Genomic DNA, 19184 nt, shown 5'->3' on the forward strand with positions numbered 1-19184 from the left:
GCTATTTGTAACGCTAAAATCGAACCATGACGGAAATGTGAATATGAGTTATGATGATACGAGGGTAGACAGAAAATACGAGAAATCATATGAGCTTAATCGAGAAGAGGGTGATATTCTATTGTCTATGAACACTCAACCATCATCATTATCAATAGACAATGACGACACAAATCCATGGGACTTGAAAAGAGAAACTCAATGTAATGGACCTGTGCTTGGTAACGAGAGATCAGCAGGATCGACTTCAATGGATTGTGGTCCTTTAGAAGAGCATGATCCTTTCATGGTTGGTAATGAGAGATCAACAAGATTGAATTCCTTGGATTGTGGTCCTTCAGAAGAGCGTGATCTTTTCATGGCTGATAATGAGAGATCAACAGGATTGAATTCTATGGATTGTGGTCCTACAAAGGTGCGTGGACCTACAGTGGTTGTTAATGAGAGAACAACAGGATTGAATTCCACGTCTTCATATTGTAGAGGAGAATTGATTATTCCTGGTACCTCTTCATCTGAGACAGATGTTGAAGTTGGTCAACTTCGTTTTTGAGTAAAAGTGACTTGAAAATGAGATTGTATTTTTTGTCCATAAACAATAATTTTGAATATAAGATAAGGAAGTCAAGTAAGTCTTTGTTCACTATCAAATATATTGGGGAGAGTTGTAAGTGGAGCCTTCATGTAGTAAAAATGTCAGGGTATAATATATTTAAGATCACAAAGTGTATGCAGTCGCATACATGTTCTATTGGAATTTTAAATCATGACCATAGACAAGCAACAACTGTGGTAGTTGGATAGTTAATCAAAGACAAGTTTATAGGCATAGGACGTGTTTATAACCTCGTCACATCGTTGAGGATATGAGAAAAGAGTACGACATAAACATAAGTTACGATAAAGCGTGGCATGCAAGAGAAACCGCTTATGCTCTCGCTAGGGCCTTGTATTAGAGGTTTTGCAAGTTGCTGGCCTATGATAATTGTTGATGGGTTGCATTTGAAAGGAAAATACAAAAGGACCATTGTTGGTTGAAAAAGGGAGAGGAAAATAAATATGCTTGTTTTATGTTATGAGTTAATCTCCATGCGTCGACGGTCATGTGTTCGACTAGAAAATATGAAATATATGTTAAGCTCGTATGCAATGACTTTACGTTCCTATCACAAGTTTTCTTGATTTCTCGCCAAGTATAACGAGAATGCAAGTTTCTCGGGATGATCCGAGGTCGAACACAAGGACTTGTAACTCAATAATTTTTGTGAAGTAATGTGTTTGAGGTGATGAATAAAAGTAAAATGATAGAAGTTAATGGATTATGCGTTACTCCTACTCCTAACTAAACAGATTGAGCAATAGAAGTTTAACTGTGAGAATTGGTAAAGATACAACACCTGTTAACGCATAATAATGTTCATTATGTTAGGTCGCTCGAGTAATCCCAGCTCGCCACACTAACGTGTCGCACACCTCTCGGTGGCCAGTCGCATGCCTACATCTCTATAATGCATGGTTGCGTCGAGCATAAGATCGTGCCTATCTCTAGGAACAAAACTTACTTTGCTTTAATGTGTTCCACTACTTACCCTCTCGGGCAGTTAGTTGCGACTAACTAGCTCATAGACAAGCATTGCTACAGCCTTACACCAAGCGAAGAAGATTAACTCACTATACTCGTGCAACGCACACCTCTCAGTGGGTTGCTACATGTGTCTTATCTCTAGGCTGCACGACTGAATATGCGACTACCTTTGATAACTAAGCGATGAATGTAAACGATGATAAAGAAGAAGAAGATGAAGAAGATGGAGCTGAAGGAACTAAGAGATGCATTGATTATAAAATGTATTAATGTCTTAAGCCAAAATATAATACAATACAGAGATAAGAGGAGAGGTGGAGGGCTGGATGTAAGAAATCTCTTGCTTTTCATCCTAAATGCGTCAAGGCTATTGATGGCGCCATGGATGGATGGTGGAGAAGTCTCTCTCGAGCTCTATCTCCAGCGTAACTCCGGTCGTCACTCGGAATGAGCTGTGGAGGTGAAGAATCCTCAAAGAAAATCTTGCCCATGCTCTCATTTGTGATCACAAGGATCTGCCTTAGGGCAGAAACTCGGATGTTTTGAAGTAAAGATCTAAGGTGCTATTTATAGAGCTCAAACACCGACAACGTGATGATTACGTTCTGACTCACTTCTACCTTTGTTGCGGTATGGGCAATGTCAACGTCACCTTATCTTGTTGATACTCCAAGGTATGCGTTCAAGCTTGTTTCTCCTGAAGCGTCAACGTATTCCACCCACTTGGCGATAAATCTTCCATTACGTTTATTACTCTGTGGACGCAACATTCCATGCGGCAAACTAGTCTTTATGAACCTTTGTATGCGGTTACTCTTGCGGCAGACTGAGGTCGACGCATGCGGTCAATCCCTGCAATGGCTGTAAAAATAGACGCTTTGATGCATGTGAGGATTTTTGGTACTGGTCGACGCAAGCCCACTTTTCCATATGAATTCTTGGTATTATTAACACATATTCTGCTTGTTAGTCCTCATAATTCTAAGTAAAAGGCTACAATAGCTGGTATTTCTATAAGTTATCAACCATGTTGGTCGACGTTTCCATGGATAGTAACAACCAAGTATACCCACTAGCATATGCCATAGTGGATAATGAAACTGATCGAGCATGGAAATGGTTTTTGTGGAATTTGAAGTGTGCTATTGGAGAACCCCTAATTTGGTGTTCGTATCCGATCAAGCAGTATCTATTGACAATGCCATTCGTGTAGTTTTTCCTATGACATTTCATGGATTGTGCATGTACCACATTAAAAATAATATTATTTCGAACTTTAAGGACAATACGGTTGTTGGGATGTTCAAAGATGCAGCCAGGGCATTCCGCATGTCAGAATTCCAAGATATTAGAACCAACTTTGTAGTTTTCGAGATGGTGCTGTAACGAAATATTTGGAGGATATCGGTCTTAAAAGGTAGGCACGTGTTTACCAAACATAACAAAGATACGACAACATGACGTCCAATAGCACAGAGTGTTCAATTCTTTGACTAAAGAATATTGACAACTGCCCATAATGTGCTTATTAAAACAAGTTAGAGGCTTCATTCAGTCATGATTTTATGAACGGAGAAATTATTGGGCATCTCGAACGACATTATACCTGGACTACTGTGGAAATCAATTAATAAGTGAGTGTGATAAGGGCAGATGATATCGAGTTGAAAAAAAAGTACTTGCCAACCCCACAACCCGTATTAACCCTCAATTGTGCTGACCCAATTGAGGTAAGGAGTTTTTCATGGCCTTTTAGCCATGTGTTAGATTTTAAAGATGAAATTGTCCTCATGCATGCGTTAAGAGTTAGCATTTAAAAGCTTCTTCTAAGATGGTTAATCTGGAGGCTAGTAAATTGTCCATTTTTGTTTATATAATTTATTTCCGTATTAAAGAGGTTTAATCACATTGTGAAGGATGATTGGTAAATCAAACGTCATGATTCCACTCAAAGGTCGAGTACATTAAGGATAGAAACGTGTAATGACCCAAATAAGTTAATGATGTAACTTAAGAGCCAAAGAGGCAAACTAGTTTTAGTTATTATACGGATGCCCTACATAATTTAGGAGGTACGATAAAGAAGAGGTATGCTTTCCAACTTATACTATTTTTTACCAGTTGAATTAAATTCAAACCCGATTCTAACTTGAGTGTTGGAGTGAATTTGGTTCAACACCACACTGGTGTTAACTTTACTCATACTTTTGCAGGATATCGAATTACTCTCCTTCAACACAAATACAAATTTATCGTTGATGTGATTTTTGATATCGACAAATATTATCATGAGAAATTTCAACGTCATTTTCATAAAATTTCATTATTCAATCTTAACCATTTTAGCTCATATGAGTTACACATTTTAAAAATTACGTGGATGAAAATTGAAATATTTAAACACATAATTAACCCAATAAGAAGTTAATTTAATATCTTAAAGTTTGGATTTATTTTTATTTTTTAATTTTTGCAAAGGATAAAGTTTGGATATTTTGGAGAAATTAAACTAAATGTTAAGAAACCTAATTCATTGAACTGTGACTAAATATCATTTTTGTTTAATGCTCACAAAATCTTTGATTAATCCAAGACAAAGATATGGTAATTAATGTAAATGATTTAGAGATTTAATTATTATCAGGTTGTTTATTTATTTATTTATTTTTCTTTAGTCTAAATACATAAACGACTTCGTTTAGATGATTGGAAGAATATAGGGAACAAGGAAACGACATGTCGTTACAAAAACCAAGGTTGTCCAGCATGTTAAGGGCACTGCCCCTTCCCTTCACGTGCTTACCACGTGTATGAAAGTTCCCTAACTTTTGGCTCTATAATATTTCTATATTGTTATCAAATTATATAATAAAGATTCAAATATAGGCCATGTATCATCCAATTAAATAAGACATTTTTTAAGTAATTAAATTAAGACTTTATAGATTAGATTGATAATGTGGATATGTTGTTCTCCTTATGAAAGATCCCTTGCAATGGTCCCTTATACATATATGTCAGGTTATATTAAAACCCATTATAAGTTTATAACTGTCTTTTTTTTTTTTTTTTTTCCATCTATATAATCGGGTTGTTGGTTCAAAATCACTTTTGTCCCTGAATTTTCATAAAAATATAATTTAATTATTGCAGATTCTTTTTGTTTAATTTTTAACGATCAAAGTCCGGTTTCATAACCATTTAAGTCTCATTTGGTAATTATTTTGTTTTTGATATATATATATTTTTTTAAATTTAAGCTTGTGGACACCACTTCCACTTCTAAATTTCTTCATTTGTTATCTACTTTTCACCCATGGTTTAAAAAATCAAACCAAATTTTAGAACTAAAAAAAAGTAGTTTTTAAAAAGTAGTTTTTATTTTTGAAATTTGATTAAGAATTCAACTATTGTACTTATGAAAGATGCAAATTATGCTAAGAAATGTGGATAAAATATGTTTAATTTTCAAAAAACAAAAACAAAAAAAATCAAATGGTTACCAAACGGGACCTAGTTTTTAATTTTTTGTTTTTGAAAATTAAGCCTATAGACACTACTTCCACCTTCACATTTCTTCATTTGCTATCTATTTTTTTACTAATAGTTTAAAAAACCAAGATAAAATTTGAAAACTAAAAAAAGTAAAATTTAAAATCGTGTTTTTATTTTTGAAATTTGGCTAAGAATTCAACCATTGTACTCAAGAAAGATGCAAATCATTGTAAGAAATTGGGAGAAAATATGCTTAATTTTCGAAAATCAAAACCAAAAAACGAAATGATTACAAAACAAGACCTAAGTTTTTGTAATTTCAATTTTGTATCAACTTAGTCCCTAAATTTTATTACATAAATTTTTAGTTTTTGTACTTAAAAAGTTGTAAAGATGTAGTTTCTATCATAAAAAATAGTGTTAAGACATAATGAAATTTCTTGTCTAAATAGGTTAAAAAATAATTAAAGACTAATATGTTCAAGTTATAATGTCTAAATAATTAAATAATAAAAATAAACATTTAATTTTTGATAATTTTTATTTTACCAAAGAAATTAAATTGTTACGAATATATAAGTATTGAGATTAAATTGTTAATATAGAAATTAAGTTGTTACAGATTTAAAAAATATAGAAATTAAATTAAATTGTTATAATATTAAAAGTACAATTCTCCAAAGTTTTCAATTATATTGAAGGGAAAAAGCAGAACAATATCTTATTTACTACTAAAGAAAAGAAAAGAAAAAATTATTTACTCTTACAAAATGCATACAAAAGAATAATAAAGATTGTTGGTTGTATTAATTCATTAATGGGCAATATGATTTAGAAAAGTTGATGAGAGAAAGACAATCTAAAATATTTTGGTCATCCTAAATTATATTTGAAGATTATTTTAGATGATGACTAATTGAAGGGAATATTACATTTTTTTCAAAGTATATATACGTTGAAAAGTATGTTTTATAAAGGGCTGTTTTTAAATATAGAAAAATGAATTAAAATATTTATAAAATATAGAAAAATCGTAGAATTATCAATGATAGATAGTTATAGACACTGATAGTCAGTGACATTAATAGACACTGATAGAAGTTTATTAGTATCTATCAACGTTTATAATTGATAGTTTTAAAATTTTGTTATATCTTGTAAATATTTTCAACAGTTTTACCATTTGAAATAATTTTCTTTTTATAAATATATTATATTAACAAATCTGAACAATTATTTATATTCAAATATACTAAATTTACCATCAAGCACATATATTTAAAACATGAAATACAATTATATTTATATTGAATTCATTAACTTTCACATTTTTTATTTTAAATTGTCTACCAAACAAACCTATCTCATATGTTAATGTGGGGTAGCTTCTTAATTTTATCCCTATCGTTAATAGAAAAAGTTTCAATTTAAGCATTTTGATCATAACATTTATCAATTATATTCTTTTTGTCATATTGGATGTTAAATGTGACTAATAGTAAACTTATTGGGTATGATAATAAGTATATTTTAGAAGTAAATTAAAAGAGAAGTTAAGTCTCTCAGAAAGAAAAAGTCAAAATTTAGTCGATTTTTCAAGCGACGTACGAACTCATTAATCCTATGTCATCAAAAACAATTTTAAGACTAAATTGAAAATTTAACACAATAAAGATTGAATCGAAAAAAACACTAGACCATGATTATTAGGATGTAAAGCATACATTATTAGCAAGTTATTTAAGATTCAATCAATTAAACAACTAAGATGTAGCAATAAAAATACTTAATTTCAACTAAAAAACACAACTAAAATGCTTCAAAACCTTCCATCAAAATGTCTAACCAAAAACAGTGTATATATTCACACTCAGCCATAAACCTCTATAAAATAAATAAACAAATTAAAGACAATAATTCAAACTTACAAAGAATATTAATTCTAATTAATTTGACTAACTCAATCTCGAAGAAAAAAAAATTAAAAGAAACAAATTAAATTGTCAAAGGCCCAAACTTCCCCCATGGCCTAATTAGTAAAAAGATTAGAGAAATGGGAGGAACACGAAACATTATGTGGGATTATGTTGAGGATTAAGCTTCACAACACACTATTTTATTACAGATATTTTTTTTTGTGATTTATATTACAAAATCTTCTGACATAGTATAAGCTTTTGTTTTGTTACATTATATTTAAAAGGATAATGTTTTTGTTGATTTTTAGGTTGTTTGCCTGTTCATTTTATTTGTCCTTTGTCTTTGTACCCACAACTTCGTGGAAGCTGCTAACCTTCTGGGGTTCATTCACAAATTAATGTCTCTTAGTACAAAGTATAGTGTACTAAACAAAAGCCATTCAAACTTTGAGATAATATTAAGTACTTTAATTATTCTCTGTCTTGTAACTACTCAACCTTATTTATTTTATTTCTTTATATGATTTTAGTTGAATTTTGAAGATTTCAAACGTATTTTTGAAGAATGTATTTTCCCAGAAAAAAAAATAGTATAATTAATCATAAAGAGTGAAAAAGGGAAATAATAGGACTACATGTAATATTTAAGGAAGTTTTAAAACCGATCTAATATAGAATACACGCAAGTCAAGCTCGATGTCCTAGCAAAACAAATGACATGTGTGCAGAGAAACTAAATAACAAATAATAACAATAGAGATAAGGAAACACAAAGGTTGGTGATCCAGTTCGGTACAATATCGTCTATTTTGAGCGACAGTATGCATGGTGGAAAAAAGAACTTCACTATCAAAAGAAATCAAGCAATTCTAACGAGGTACTTTTCTGTTACTCCTTCTATGGTGACTCACATACAACTCACTTCTTAGTTTTAACTTAGGTTTCCCTATGTTTGAGATCCCCTCATTTCCACAAATGCGCTTCTCCCAAGCTTTGTTTGAGATCCTCTCTAATAGACTCACTTAGGTTCCTCCTAAGCGTGAGCTCCCCTCACCTTTATGAGACAACTTCTCTCGAATTAAGTATGAGATCCCCCCAATACAATGAAACTTAGACTCCCACTGAATATGAGATAAACTATTTTTCACTCATAGTGAAACACAAGAAATGAACATCGGCAACATCCTCAATAGTGAGATTCACAAGATATTTGTTATTAAATCAACAAATAAAGAACACAAAAAGGAACGTAGAGATAGAGAAGATCGACACATAGATATACGTGGTTCACTAACAGTGTGTTAGTTACGTCTATGGGCAGAGGGAGAATAGTATTATTAGGGAGAATGTTTTCAGAAAAGTACGCCCAACGAGACCCCGTACTTGATTGTTCGAAGTATCAACAAACAAATTCAAGGCATTCCAACAATATTCTAGTAGTATATCAGAAAAATCTCAACAAAACTCTTTAAACGAGGCTTAACCACAATAATATTCAGAAGGTCTAACCCTAATAAGAACAATCCCATACTATACATACGACGCTGCCTTGAGGAGATCTTCCAAGATAGAAAAAGAAAACTTTGTTGCAATCAAAAAGGAAAGCAGCATTACAACAGTTCATTGATTGCTTTGACAAATAAGGAATACAAATTTTGCATATATAATGTGAGACAAGATGGTTGACATGTAACAAAACAGGATGTGCAAAGTTTTGCCGATAATAAAATTTGGCCAATCATTCTGTATCGACAATGATGGGATTTATATCCAATATCTAGTAATCTGTAAATTTTCCTAAATAAAGTATTATTTATTTTTCAAATAAATGTTATTTATTATTTGCATAATTTAAAATCCAATAAACTAAGACCCAATGTTATATAATATAACTTGAACAATATGTAGTTGACATATAATAGATTATGTTTAAGTAATAATTTAAAAAAGTCTATAGTATATAGATAAGATTTGGTGTCTGATACTATGGGTACAAACCACTTTGCAAATGTTACAAATGTTGTAAGTGTTATAAATGATTTGATCCAAATTGTTCATGTCAAGACATATAAATGGGAGGGAGTGTTCTATATAATGAGTTTGTATAAGACCGAACGACAAAATACATAATCTCTATTTGTAACACCGTTAACTAAAGAGATTAATATTTTAAACGATAACCATGTAACTCGATCTTAACCCCGAGTGAGAGAATTATAAACTCATAGTCATGAGGATTGTTCTTTGATTTGTATGGTTGAGAGTGGGCTTAGTTGTCGACTCAATATGTTTATCATTTTGGAGATGATATCGAGTGAGGAGTTGGAAATATAGCATCGAAAGTTTGAATTCGCTCATTCTCACCTTTAGGAATAGTAGATAGGTTATTCCCTTAAATACTGATTTCGAGACCTGAACAATAAAGTCGAAGGATATGATTCAAAATTTCCAGGACTTCATTATAGGATCATTTATTTATTTTTGGATTTGAGGCCGAAGGAAAAGAATAATATGATAGTGACATTTTGGAGAAAATTGAGTTTGGAAAAACGAATATATATACATACAGATGAATTGAATCTCTTTATTTATTTCTCTTTTTAATTAAAATTCCATTTGTTCTCCACAATAAGCACAAATTCATTTAACAACTACACATACATAATCGTGTTTAAGGATGGGACAGATATTTCTCTCGTCAACTAGAATTAGTATCCATAGAGAAAATCTTTATATATTACCTTTATAATATACGAAGGTTTCGTTTAATAATTTTTTCGATCTCGTTTGATTATTATTTTTTTAATTTTTTAAAATTTATATCTATTTTTTCTAAAATTTCAAATTATTGTTTTTTACATTCATCAGAGAAACATTTGAATTTTCAATAAAATTCTAAGAACAAAAAATAAGTTTTTTTTTTTTTTTTTAACTTCTCTTTATTATCTTATTTTATTTTATAATTTTCAAAATTTAATTCGATTTTTTAAAACATTAGTAGAACGTGGGTAACAAAACATCGAAACATAATAGCCATTAATTACTTCCATGTATGGTTTCCTTGCTTTGTTGTTAGTTTTCTAAAAATGTTTTCAGAATTCAAGCTTAGTTTTGAAAACTAATGCAAACAGCAATTGATCTAGAAATTTTGTTACCGCGGGCTTTATAATCGAAGCGCTATTAAGGAAGAAAAATCTAAAAAAATATATATAAAGAATAGGGCTTAAACCAAGGTCTAGAAGGGCTTCCAGATATTTACCATGGGGTTGAATGCTAATATTGAATTTTATTTGAATCAAAGGGTTTGGAAAGGTTGATGTTTATTTGAATTTTATTAGATTTAATTCAATTGGTGGAATTATATTTGGAATTCAATTGGTGGGTTTCGCATGCCGATCGTCATCAACGTAACGCCGGTGAACTCGCTTCACAACCATTTCCACTGTGTGCTGCGACCAATTTATGGATTTTTGGGCCAGTTTGCACCTTTGGTTGGGTTTCTTGAAGGCTTTTGTTTACCCATTGATGTTTGGCTCTAATTTGGTTATATCCATTGTGCTTTATATGCTAGAACGAAGTTTTGGAGTCTCGACTACCACTGTCTAGCAAGAATGGTGATCGATTGGTGAGTTGTCGGTAAGCTTATTTTAGGTTCTTGTTAACTTATCTAATTAATTTGGAGGAGTTTAATTATTGATTGGATTCTAGATTTTGGGTTTGAAACCCTTCAGTTTGGCTTATGTTGGTGAAAATTTTGGTTTTTAAAAAGGAAGAATTGCTTTTGAAAATTCCACATTGCTTAGGTTGGATAGTGAACTCTCCTTCATATTCTTCCATCATGGTTTCGACCCTAAGTGCATGCATATTTTAAGAGGAGTGAGAAGATAGACCAATGTGGGTATGGTGGATATCCCATATGCGAGTTGCTGTCATCATCCGTTCGGTTGGACGGACAGGAGAGACGAGGTGTGTGTGAGATGATTTTTTAATAAAAATATATTTTTTTAATTTTATTTTACTTTAATATTTATTTTCCTTTTCTATCGAAATCGAACCAATATATGTCGCTCGCGAGCCTGTCGAGTAGTCCTCCGCGCGCTTAACGCACGCACATGCACGATTAATGGCTCCACGCATTTTTCAGGGTTGCACGTTCTCTGGTTGAGCATTCTCTACATCATCTTCTGTTGACCCTCGAGGTCTATAAAAGGCGCAAGCCTTTTTGGCAGTGAGACATATCACGATTTCCTATTATCATTTCTCTCTTGCTCCTTTTTCTTTTCCTTCTTTCGTTCAAGTTTTTTGAGCAAGCCAGTCTAAAGGGTGTGAGTTTTCGATCGGTCACGGTGTTACTCTGATCGAGATAGTATTATCTATTCTTATTGTTTAATCCTAGGGACTACGAGTAATAATGACATTTCAGTTGAACTGCTTACACACTTAGGCAGAGCTACAAAACGTCTTAAAGAGAGTGAGATCCGTGACTCAGCCTGTAACGAATTTTTGTTTTGCAGGTTCCACATTTCTGACAGCTGCCATTCGTGATTATTCGCTACTGTCAAGTTTCACCGTCCAAAGGTAGCTGATTCCGAAAATTTTAAGACGATTATCTGCTGGTGTTGTGATGGCCCTCATAAGTAATAACGACATTATGACATCCGACCTCAACCATCCATTCCGGTTTGAAGGAGCGAACTTCAAACGGTGGAAACAAAAGATACTGTTTTTCTTTACCGTCTAGAAAGTGGCTGACGCTTGTATCACGAATAAGCCAGCTGTTTTGAATGAAGTTCTGATTGAACAACAAATAAAAGTAGTTGCTGATTGGGAAGTAAAAGACTTTTTATGTAAAAATTTCATTTTAAATAGTTTGACTGATGATCTGTATGATTACTACAGCATTATGAAGACAACAAAGGAAGTTTAGGACGCCCTGCAAAAAAAGTACGATACCGAGGAGGTCGGGTTGAAAAAATATGTCGTCATCTGTTACCTCAAGTTCCAGATGATGGATGACAAATCTGTGGAGGCCTAGTCCCATGAACTGCAGAAGATTGCTCATGAAATAATAACTAAAGGTATGCCTCTAGACGAACAATTTCAAGTTGCTGTTATTATTGACAAACTACCCCCCTTATGGAAGGATTTTAAGAACACCTTGAGATATAAGTCCAAGAAGTTTTCCTTGGAAATTCTTATCACCCAGTTAAGGATTGAGGAGGAAGCCCGAAAGCAACACCAGAAGAAGGAAGTGAACATCGTACCTGGGAGATCCACCTTTGTTGTAATAAAGCCTAACCAAAAGTCTAAGGAGACAAAGAGAAAAGGTCTGAATCGTATTTCCAGCAACCAGAACCAATATAAGAAGCAGAACCCCCCCCCACCCCCCCCCCCCCCCAGAGAAACGGTACAGTTTCTTCGCTTTAATTGTAATAAACGTGAACATATGGCTAGGAACTGTAAGAACATGCGTCGTTCTGCTGGTCAGGCGAACCTGACAGAAGAACTGTTAGTTGCCATGATCATAGAAGTTAATGTGATCGGTGGTTCTAAGGGTTGATGGATAGATAATGGCACTATGAGCCATATCTATCACGACCTTAGTCTCTTTAAAACTTATACTGAAACTAAGGATAAAAATATTCTATTGAGGGATCACCGCTCAATGAGAGTTGCTAGAACCAGTGAGGTGGAGCTGAAGTTTACCTCCGGAAAAACCCTCACATTAAAGGTTGTCTTGCACATTTCAGAGATAAGAAAGAACTTGGTATCATGCTATCTTCTCAACAAGGCCAGATTTACTCAAATCATAGGGGTAAATTTATATACCCTTACTAAGAATAATGTATTCGTAAGGAAAGAGTATGCAACTGAGGGAATGTTTAGATTAAATTTAGACATTAATAAAATGAAATCTTCTATGTATATGTTATGTTATTTGAATGTTTGACATGTTAGACTTTATCATGTTAATAAGAAATTAATTAGTAACATGATTAGGCTGGAAATGATACCTAAGTTATCCATGAATGATTTTGAAAAATGCGAGTATTGTAGTCAGGCTAAAATAACTAAAACTCTGCATAAATCTGTACTTAGGGTATCTGAGCCTCTAGATTTAATTCATTCTGACTTATGTGAATTTGATGGCATCTTGACTAAGAACAGAAAAAGATATTTTATTACTTTTATTGATGATTGATCTGATTTCACTTCTGTATACTTGCTGAAAAACAAAAGTGATGCATTTGATGCTTTCAAATTATTTGTAACTGAAGTAGAAAATCAGTTTAATAGAAAGGTTAAAAGACTTCGTAGTGATAAGGGAACTGAGTACGAAACAGGCAACTTTAGTGAGTTCCTTGACTCATAAGGAATAATACATGAAAAGACTACACCTTACTCTTTTGAAATGAATGGAAAAGCCGAAAGGAAAAATAGAACTTTAGTTGAGCTAGTAGTTGCTATTTTACTTAGTTCAGGAGCCGCGTCTTATTGATGGGGTGAAATCATCCTTACCGTGTCTTATGTTCTGAATAGAATATCAAAGTCTAAAAACACAACTTTACCTTACGAAATCCTCAAGAATAAGAAACCAAACTTATCATATTTTAGAGCATGGAGATGTTTAGTCTTTGTAAGGATTTTAGACCCTAAAAGAATAAAGCTAGCTAGTAGAGCCTATGAGTGTGTCTTTATAGGTTATGCCATAAGCAGTAAAGACTGTAGGTTCTATGACCTAGTAAAAAAAGTGATCATTGAGTCAAACGATGCCGACTTTTTTGAGGATAAAGTTCCTTTTAAATAAAAAATAGTGGGGGCTTGGGATTCAGTAGTCTAACCCTAGTTAGGAATCCTATCCCTACAAAGGAAACCGATTCATAACCTAGAAGAAGCCAAAGAACTAGAACCGCCAAGGATTTTGGGAAAGACATCCAGACTTATAATGTAGAAGAAGATCCTAAAGACTTAAAAGCTGCCCTGTCCTCTGTAGATGCCAACCTATGGCAAGAAGCCATAAATGATGAGATGGACTCTTTTGAGTTAAATAGAACTTGGCACTTAGTAGACCTACCCCAGGTTACAAGGCAATGGGGTGCAAATGGATCTTAAGGAAGAAAATTAGACTTGATGGAATAGTTGACAAGTTTAAAGCCAAGTTAGTGACAAAGGACTTTAGACAAAGAGAAAACCTAGACTTCTTTGTTACCTTCTCTCCTGTTACTAGAATTGCCTCAATCCGTATTTTGTTCTCTCTCATTACCCTTTATGACCTCGTAGTACACTAAATGGATGTAAAGACCGCTCTCCTAAACAGTGAACTTGAAGAAGAGATTTACATAGAACAACTTGAGGGCTTTATAGTCCATGGTCAAGAAAATAAGGTTTGTAAGCTAGATAAATCTCTATATGGTTTGAAACAAGCTCCTAAACAATGACACAAAAAGTTTGACAACCTAATCCTATCTAAAGGTTTCAAGGTTAATGAAAGTGACAATGCATCTACTGTAAGTTTGAAAATAATCTATGCACTATCTCGTGTCTGTATGTAGATGATTTGTTAATCTTTGGATCAAATTTTCACGTTATAAATGATGTGAAATCTACATTGAGTGCATACTTTGACATGAAAGACTTAGGAGAAGCAAGTGTAATCTTAGGCATAAAAGTGATTAGGCCTAAAAAGGGAATTTCTTTGGATTAATCTCACTATGTAGAAAAGATTCTAAAGAAATATAATTACTTTGAATGTAAACCAACATGTACTCCTTATCACTCTAGTGTCAAGTTGTTCAAGAACACTGGTGATAGTGTTAATTAATCCGAGTATGCGAGCATCATAGGCAGTCTTATATATACTACTGACCACACTAGACCTGACATAGCTTATGCTGTAGGATTACTCTATAAGGTTTACAATTAGACCTAATATAGAGCTTTGGAATTCTATAGAAAAGGTCATGAGGTACTTGAAGAAAACCCAAAACCGAAGATTACATTATTAGAAATTTTCCACTATCCTGGAAGGATTCAATGATGCTGATTGAAACTCCCTCTCGGATGATTCAAAGGCTACAAGTGGCTATATTTTTAATATAGCAGGCTGAGTTGTCTCTTGGAAATCCAAGAAACAGACTATTTTAGCCCAATCTATGATGGAGTCAGAAATGATAGCACTAGCAACAGCTAGTGAAGAAGCATGTTGGCTTAAAAGTCTGTTATCAGAGATTCCTCTATGGGAAAAGTCAGTACCAGCCATATTGATCCACTGTGATAGTACTGCAACAATCAAAAAAGTTCAGAACCATTATGACAACAAAAAGAGACGACAAATACGTCGTAAGCATAGTACCATTAGAGAGTTCCTCACTATTGGTGCAGTTAGAGTGAATCATATAAGGACTAATTAAAACTTGGCAGATCTTTTGACGAAAGGACTGGACAGAGAGAAGTTTTCAAAATCCCAGAAAGGATTAGACTAATGCTTATAGAGAGATGAATCACTGTGAGGAAAACCCTACCTGTAGATTAGAGATCCCAAGAAATAGGTTCAACGGGTAATAACCGATCTCAAGTGACATAAAGTGAATCATGCTGAAACTAACATAGAGTCCCCTTCCTATGACCTAGAGTCTGAGCATGATATCATGAAGCGTAAGAAAGGTTGAATTTAGTTCTTAATGAGATCTGTAATTGATGTCAAGTGGGGTACTTGACTACAGGAGTAAGCACAGATTTCGAACTACACCCTAATGATACTATGTGTGAGATGTTGTTAGAGATAGAATTCAAAACCAAGGGTTACTCTAGTTTATTATGAATCATCTACACAATGTAAAGGTTCAAGTCGTAAGACACCTTTGCTTATGCATAGTGTTGTTTAGACTGATATTGTTCGATGAACAATGCTTTTCTTATTTTTTTAAATTTTCAAATGGGGAATCATTGGTGAAAATTTGGGTTTTTTAAAAAGGAAGAATTACTTTTGAGAATCCCACATTGCTTAGGTTGGAAAGTGAATTCTCCTTCATATACTCCCATCTTGGACTTTGGGTTTGGACCCCAAGGGGGTACCCATATTTTAGAGGGAGTGAGGAGATAGACCAATGTGGGTACGGTGGACATCCCATGTATGATCAGTGGCTCCACACATTTTGTGAAATTGCACGTTCTCTAGCCGAGCGTTCTCTATATCATCTTCTGTTGGCCCTTGAGGTCTACAAAAGGTGCAAGCCTTTTTGGCAGTGAGACACAACACGATTTCCTATCACAATTTATCTCTCACTCTTTTTTTTTCTTCTTACGTTCAAGTTTTTCGAGCAAGTTAGTCTGAAGGGTGTATGTTTTCGATCGGTCACGATGTTACTCCAATCGAGATAGTATTATCTATTTTGGCTGTTTTATCCGTGGGACGACGTGGCATTTCAGTTGAAATGTTTGCACACTTAGGCAGAGCGCGCGAACCGTCTTAAAGAGAGCGAGATCTGTGACTCAGCCTGTAACGAGTTTCTGTTTTGCAGGTTCCACATTTCTGACGACTATCGTTCATGACTGTTTTCTACTGTCAAGTTTCACCTTCCGAGGGTAGCCAGTTCCAATAGCTTATATCTGGATTGGATTTCATAATTGAAGCTCAGGTGCAATTCCGGTTAAGCTGACACTTTGGGTAAGTAGTTTGGAGACTTTTGGTTATGCGTTTTGGGTGAATTGGGTTGTGTTTATAAGGATTGATATTAAATTGGTTTATTTGAGAGCGATTCAAGAATATGACTCTAGTCGAAGAGCAATTTGTTTGCTAGTTGTTTGTCATAAATTTGAGGTAAGTGATTTATTACGGTTCGTTCTTGAACCCCAAGTCGATGTTAATATTGTGAATACACTGAAAGTATGTTTTAATTGTGATGAAATGTTTTGCCGTGATTGACTGATGGATGGACTATTGAGACTGTTCTGGATACCCATGAGTTATGTTACTATGATTATTATAATATGTTATGGATCAATACAAATTTGGACATTGTATGTTGCATGATAGACTGATGGTGCCTATTAGCCCTCCTATTGGGCTGTGTACATCCCCTGTGTATGTTTCGGTGTCCTTATGTGATCACCACCTATGCTTATGATTGTGACCCTTTGGGATCACTACCTATGAAAGCATGCCTTTTGGGTTTGCCCCTCATGTTTATGCTTATGCCTATATTCAGGATGCACACCTTTGTCTCGATAGGAAGGCCGACATGTACATCTAGTGGGCCCAATAATAGGTCGCTTACTGAGTATTTTTATACTCACCATTTTCTCTACTTTTTTTTTCTCCAGATAAAGGAAGGACAGAACGACGAATGACAAGAAGAATCCGTGACTGTGTCTTGGGACTTGACATCGCTTCCACATATGTTTTCTCATATTTTCATGGTTTAGTTTAGAAGTCAAACATTTGAATTCTTTGATTGTTTATATGGTTGTTTATTTAATTATATTTCAATTTGAGTTAGGGGTACATCGAGCAGTGAATTTATGTTCTTTGAGATTTTATATTAGAAATTTATTTTATGAAATTCTTTTGTAGTCAAATTTTATGAAAAATTTGTTTTGAGATTTATGCATGCATGTAGTAATAGTCCTATACCCATCTTAGAAAGTCGGGTCGTTACAGATTTAATCATAATCTATTTTACCAAACACAAAAAAGGGTTAAGATTTTTTTGGACCCGATTGGTATAGTTACAAATGCTCATTTTGAAAATGCATGGGATGTAAACAATAAATTAATAAAAAACCGAACATAGAAAATTTTCATGTGATACAATACATACAAAGTAAAATATACTAGACGGTAGTCCTAAGAATTCCATGGTATATGACACACTTAGATAAAATGATCAAAAGTAAAAACATTTTATAGAATATATTAAACCGAAAGGACCTTTTTTCCTTACTAATATTCGAAAACCGAAAGCAAAAGCATCAACCTTTTTTCTTTTTTTTCTTTTTAATTAATCATTTTTACATAAGAATAATATGAATAATATTGAAGTTTCCCAATCCTGAAAAACTAAATGGAAAGAACAAGGAAGCATCAGCCACTACAAAAAACAATGGCTTAACACACAGATCCCAATGCCAATTCTTCTTCTTCTTCTATTTTAATTTCTCCTTTTTCCACTCCAAAATTTAATATATCAATGGGGTGACAAAATTTCTTGGTAGTTGAATCCCCAAATAAATGCCCAAGAGAGAGAAACCCATCATTCTCTTCTCTATATAAATGGAGGGCCCTTCTATTGGCTGACTTCACAAAAGCCCCTTACAAATCAAACAAAGAGAACAAAAGGGTTTTTTAGCAAAAGAAACGAAAAAGAGTAAAATCCAACCAGAGATCAAGAAGATGAGTAGAAGCACTAAAGTTGTTACAAAAACCACCATGGGAGAAGGCAAGAAGAAGGAGAAGAAAGTTTCATGGAGATCAAGATCATCTCTTGGAGGTTATATTAGAGAGCAAAAAGGAAGACTTTACATTATTCGAAGTTGCATCGTAATGCTTCTTTGTTGGCACGACTGACTTTGATGTTCGTGTTGATCATTTTGCTGAAAAGGGCTTATACTAATAGAGATATTTTCGACCGCCCTGATTGAGCTGAGGCTTTTTTCTCTTCATTTTGCCATCTTCAAATGTAAATAGCAGAGAGAGAGAGAAAAAATGGTGGTGCTTCTCTTTTTGATTTCATAGGGAAGAGTGGTGTTAGATTCTAGTTTTAGTTCTTAGCTAATTGATAAGAAACTTGAATTTCATTTCATTTCATTTCTTCCCCCTCTTCCTCAATTTTGTTCCTATTTTTCTTTTTCTTTTGTTTAATTATGCCAATATTTTGATTTTTTTAATCATATTTACTTTTTGCTTAAATTTCATTATTATGTTCTTTTTACCTACAAAAAAAAAAAAAAAAAACATTGGTTGATGTGGAAGATTAAATGATTCAGTATACATATACACACACATATATTGAATAACCGCTTGATGCATGTATGTTCAAATTATCATTTTTATTTTGGTATTAATTATGAACTCTTGTTTCTAAAATTAACTAATATTGGTAAATGTAATTATATATAGTGTAATTATTCTAAATAACAAAATTAATGAAAATATTTTTAAATATAGCAAAATGTCACTATCTATA

At 33.4% G+C, this 19184-nt stretch overlaps 1 protein-coding gene across 1 annotated transcript; it reads left to right on the plus strand.

The window, feature by feature from the left end:
• The first annotated feature begins 18039 nt into the window (after positions 1–18039).
• LOC120092787 lies at positions 18040–18862 on the plus strand. The gene has a single exon (XM_039050996.1). It carries the CDS (start codon positions 18392–18394, stop codon positions 18563–18565), a length of 174 nt encoding a protein of 57 aa, XP_038906924.1. The 5' UTR covers positions 18040–18391; the 3' UTR covers positions 18566–18862.
• Positions 18863–19184: the final 322 nt, after the last annotated feature.

This window comes from Benincasa hispida, chromosome 1 (genome assembly GCF_009727055.1).
Source record: "Benincasa hispida cultivar B227 chromosome 1, ASM972705v1, whole genome shotgun sequence".
Taxonomy (NCBI): Eukaryota; Viridiplantae; Streptophyta; class Magnoliopsida; order Cucurbitales; family Cucurbitaceae; genus Benincasa; species Benincasa hispida.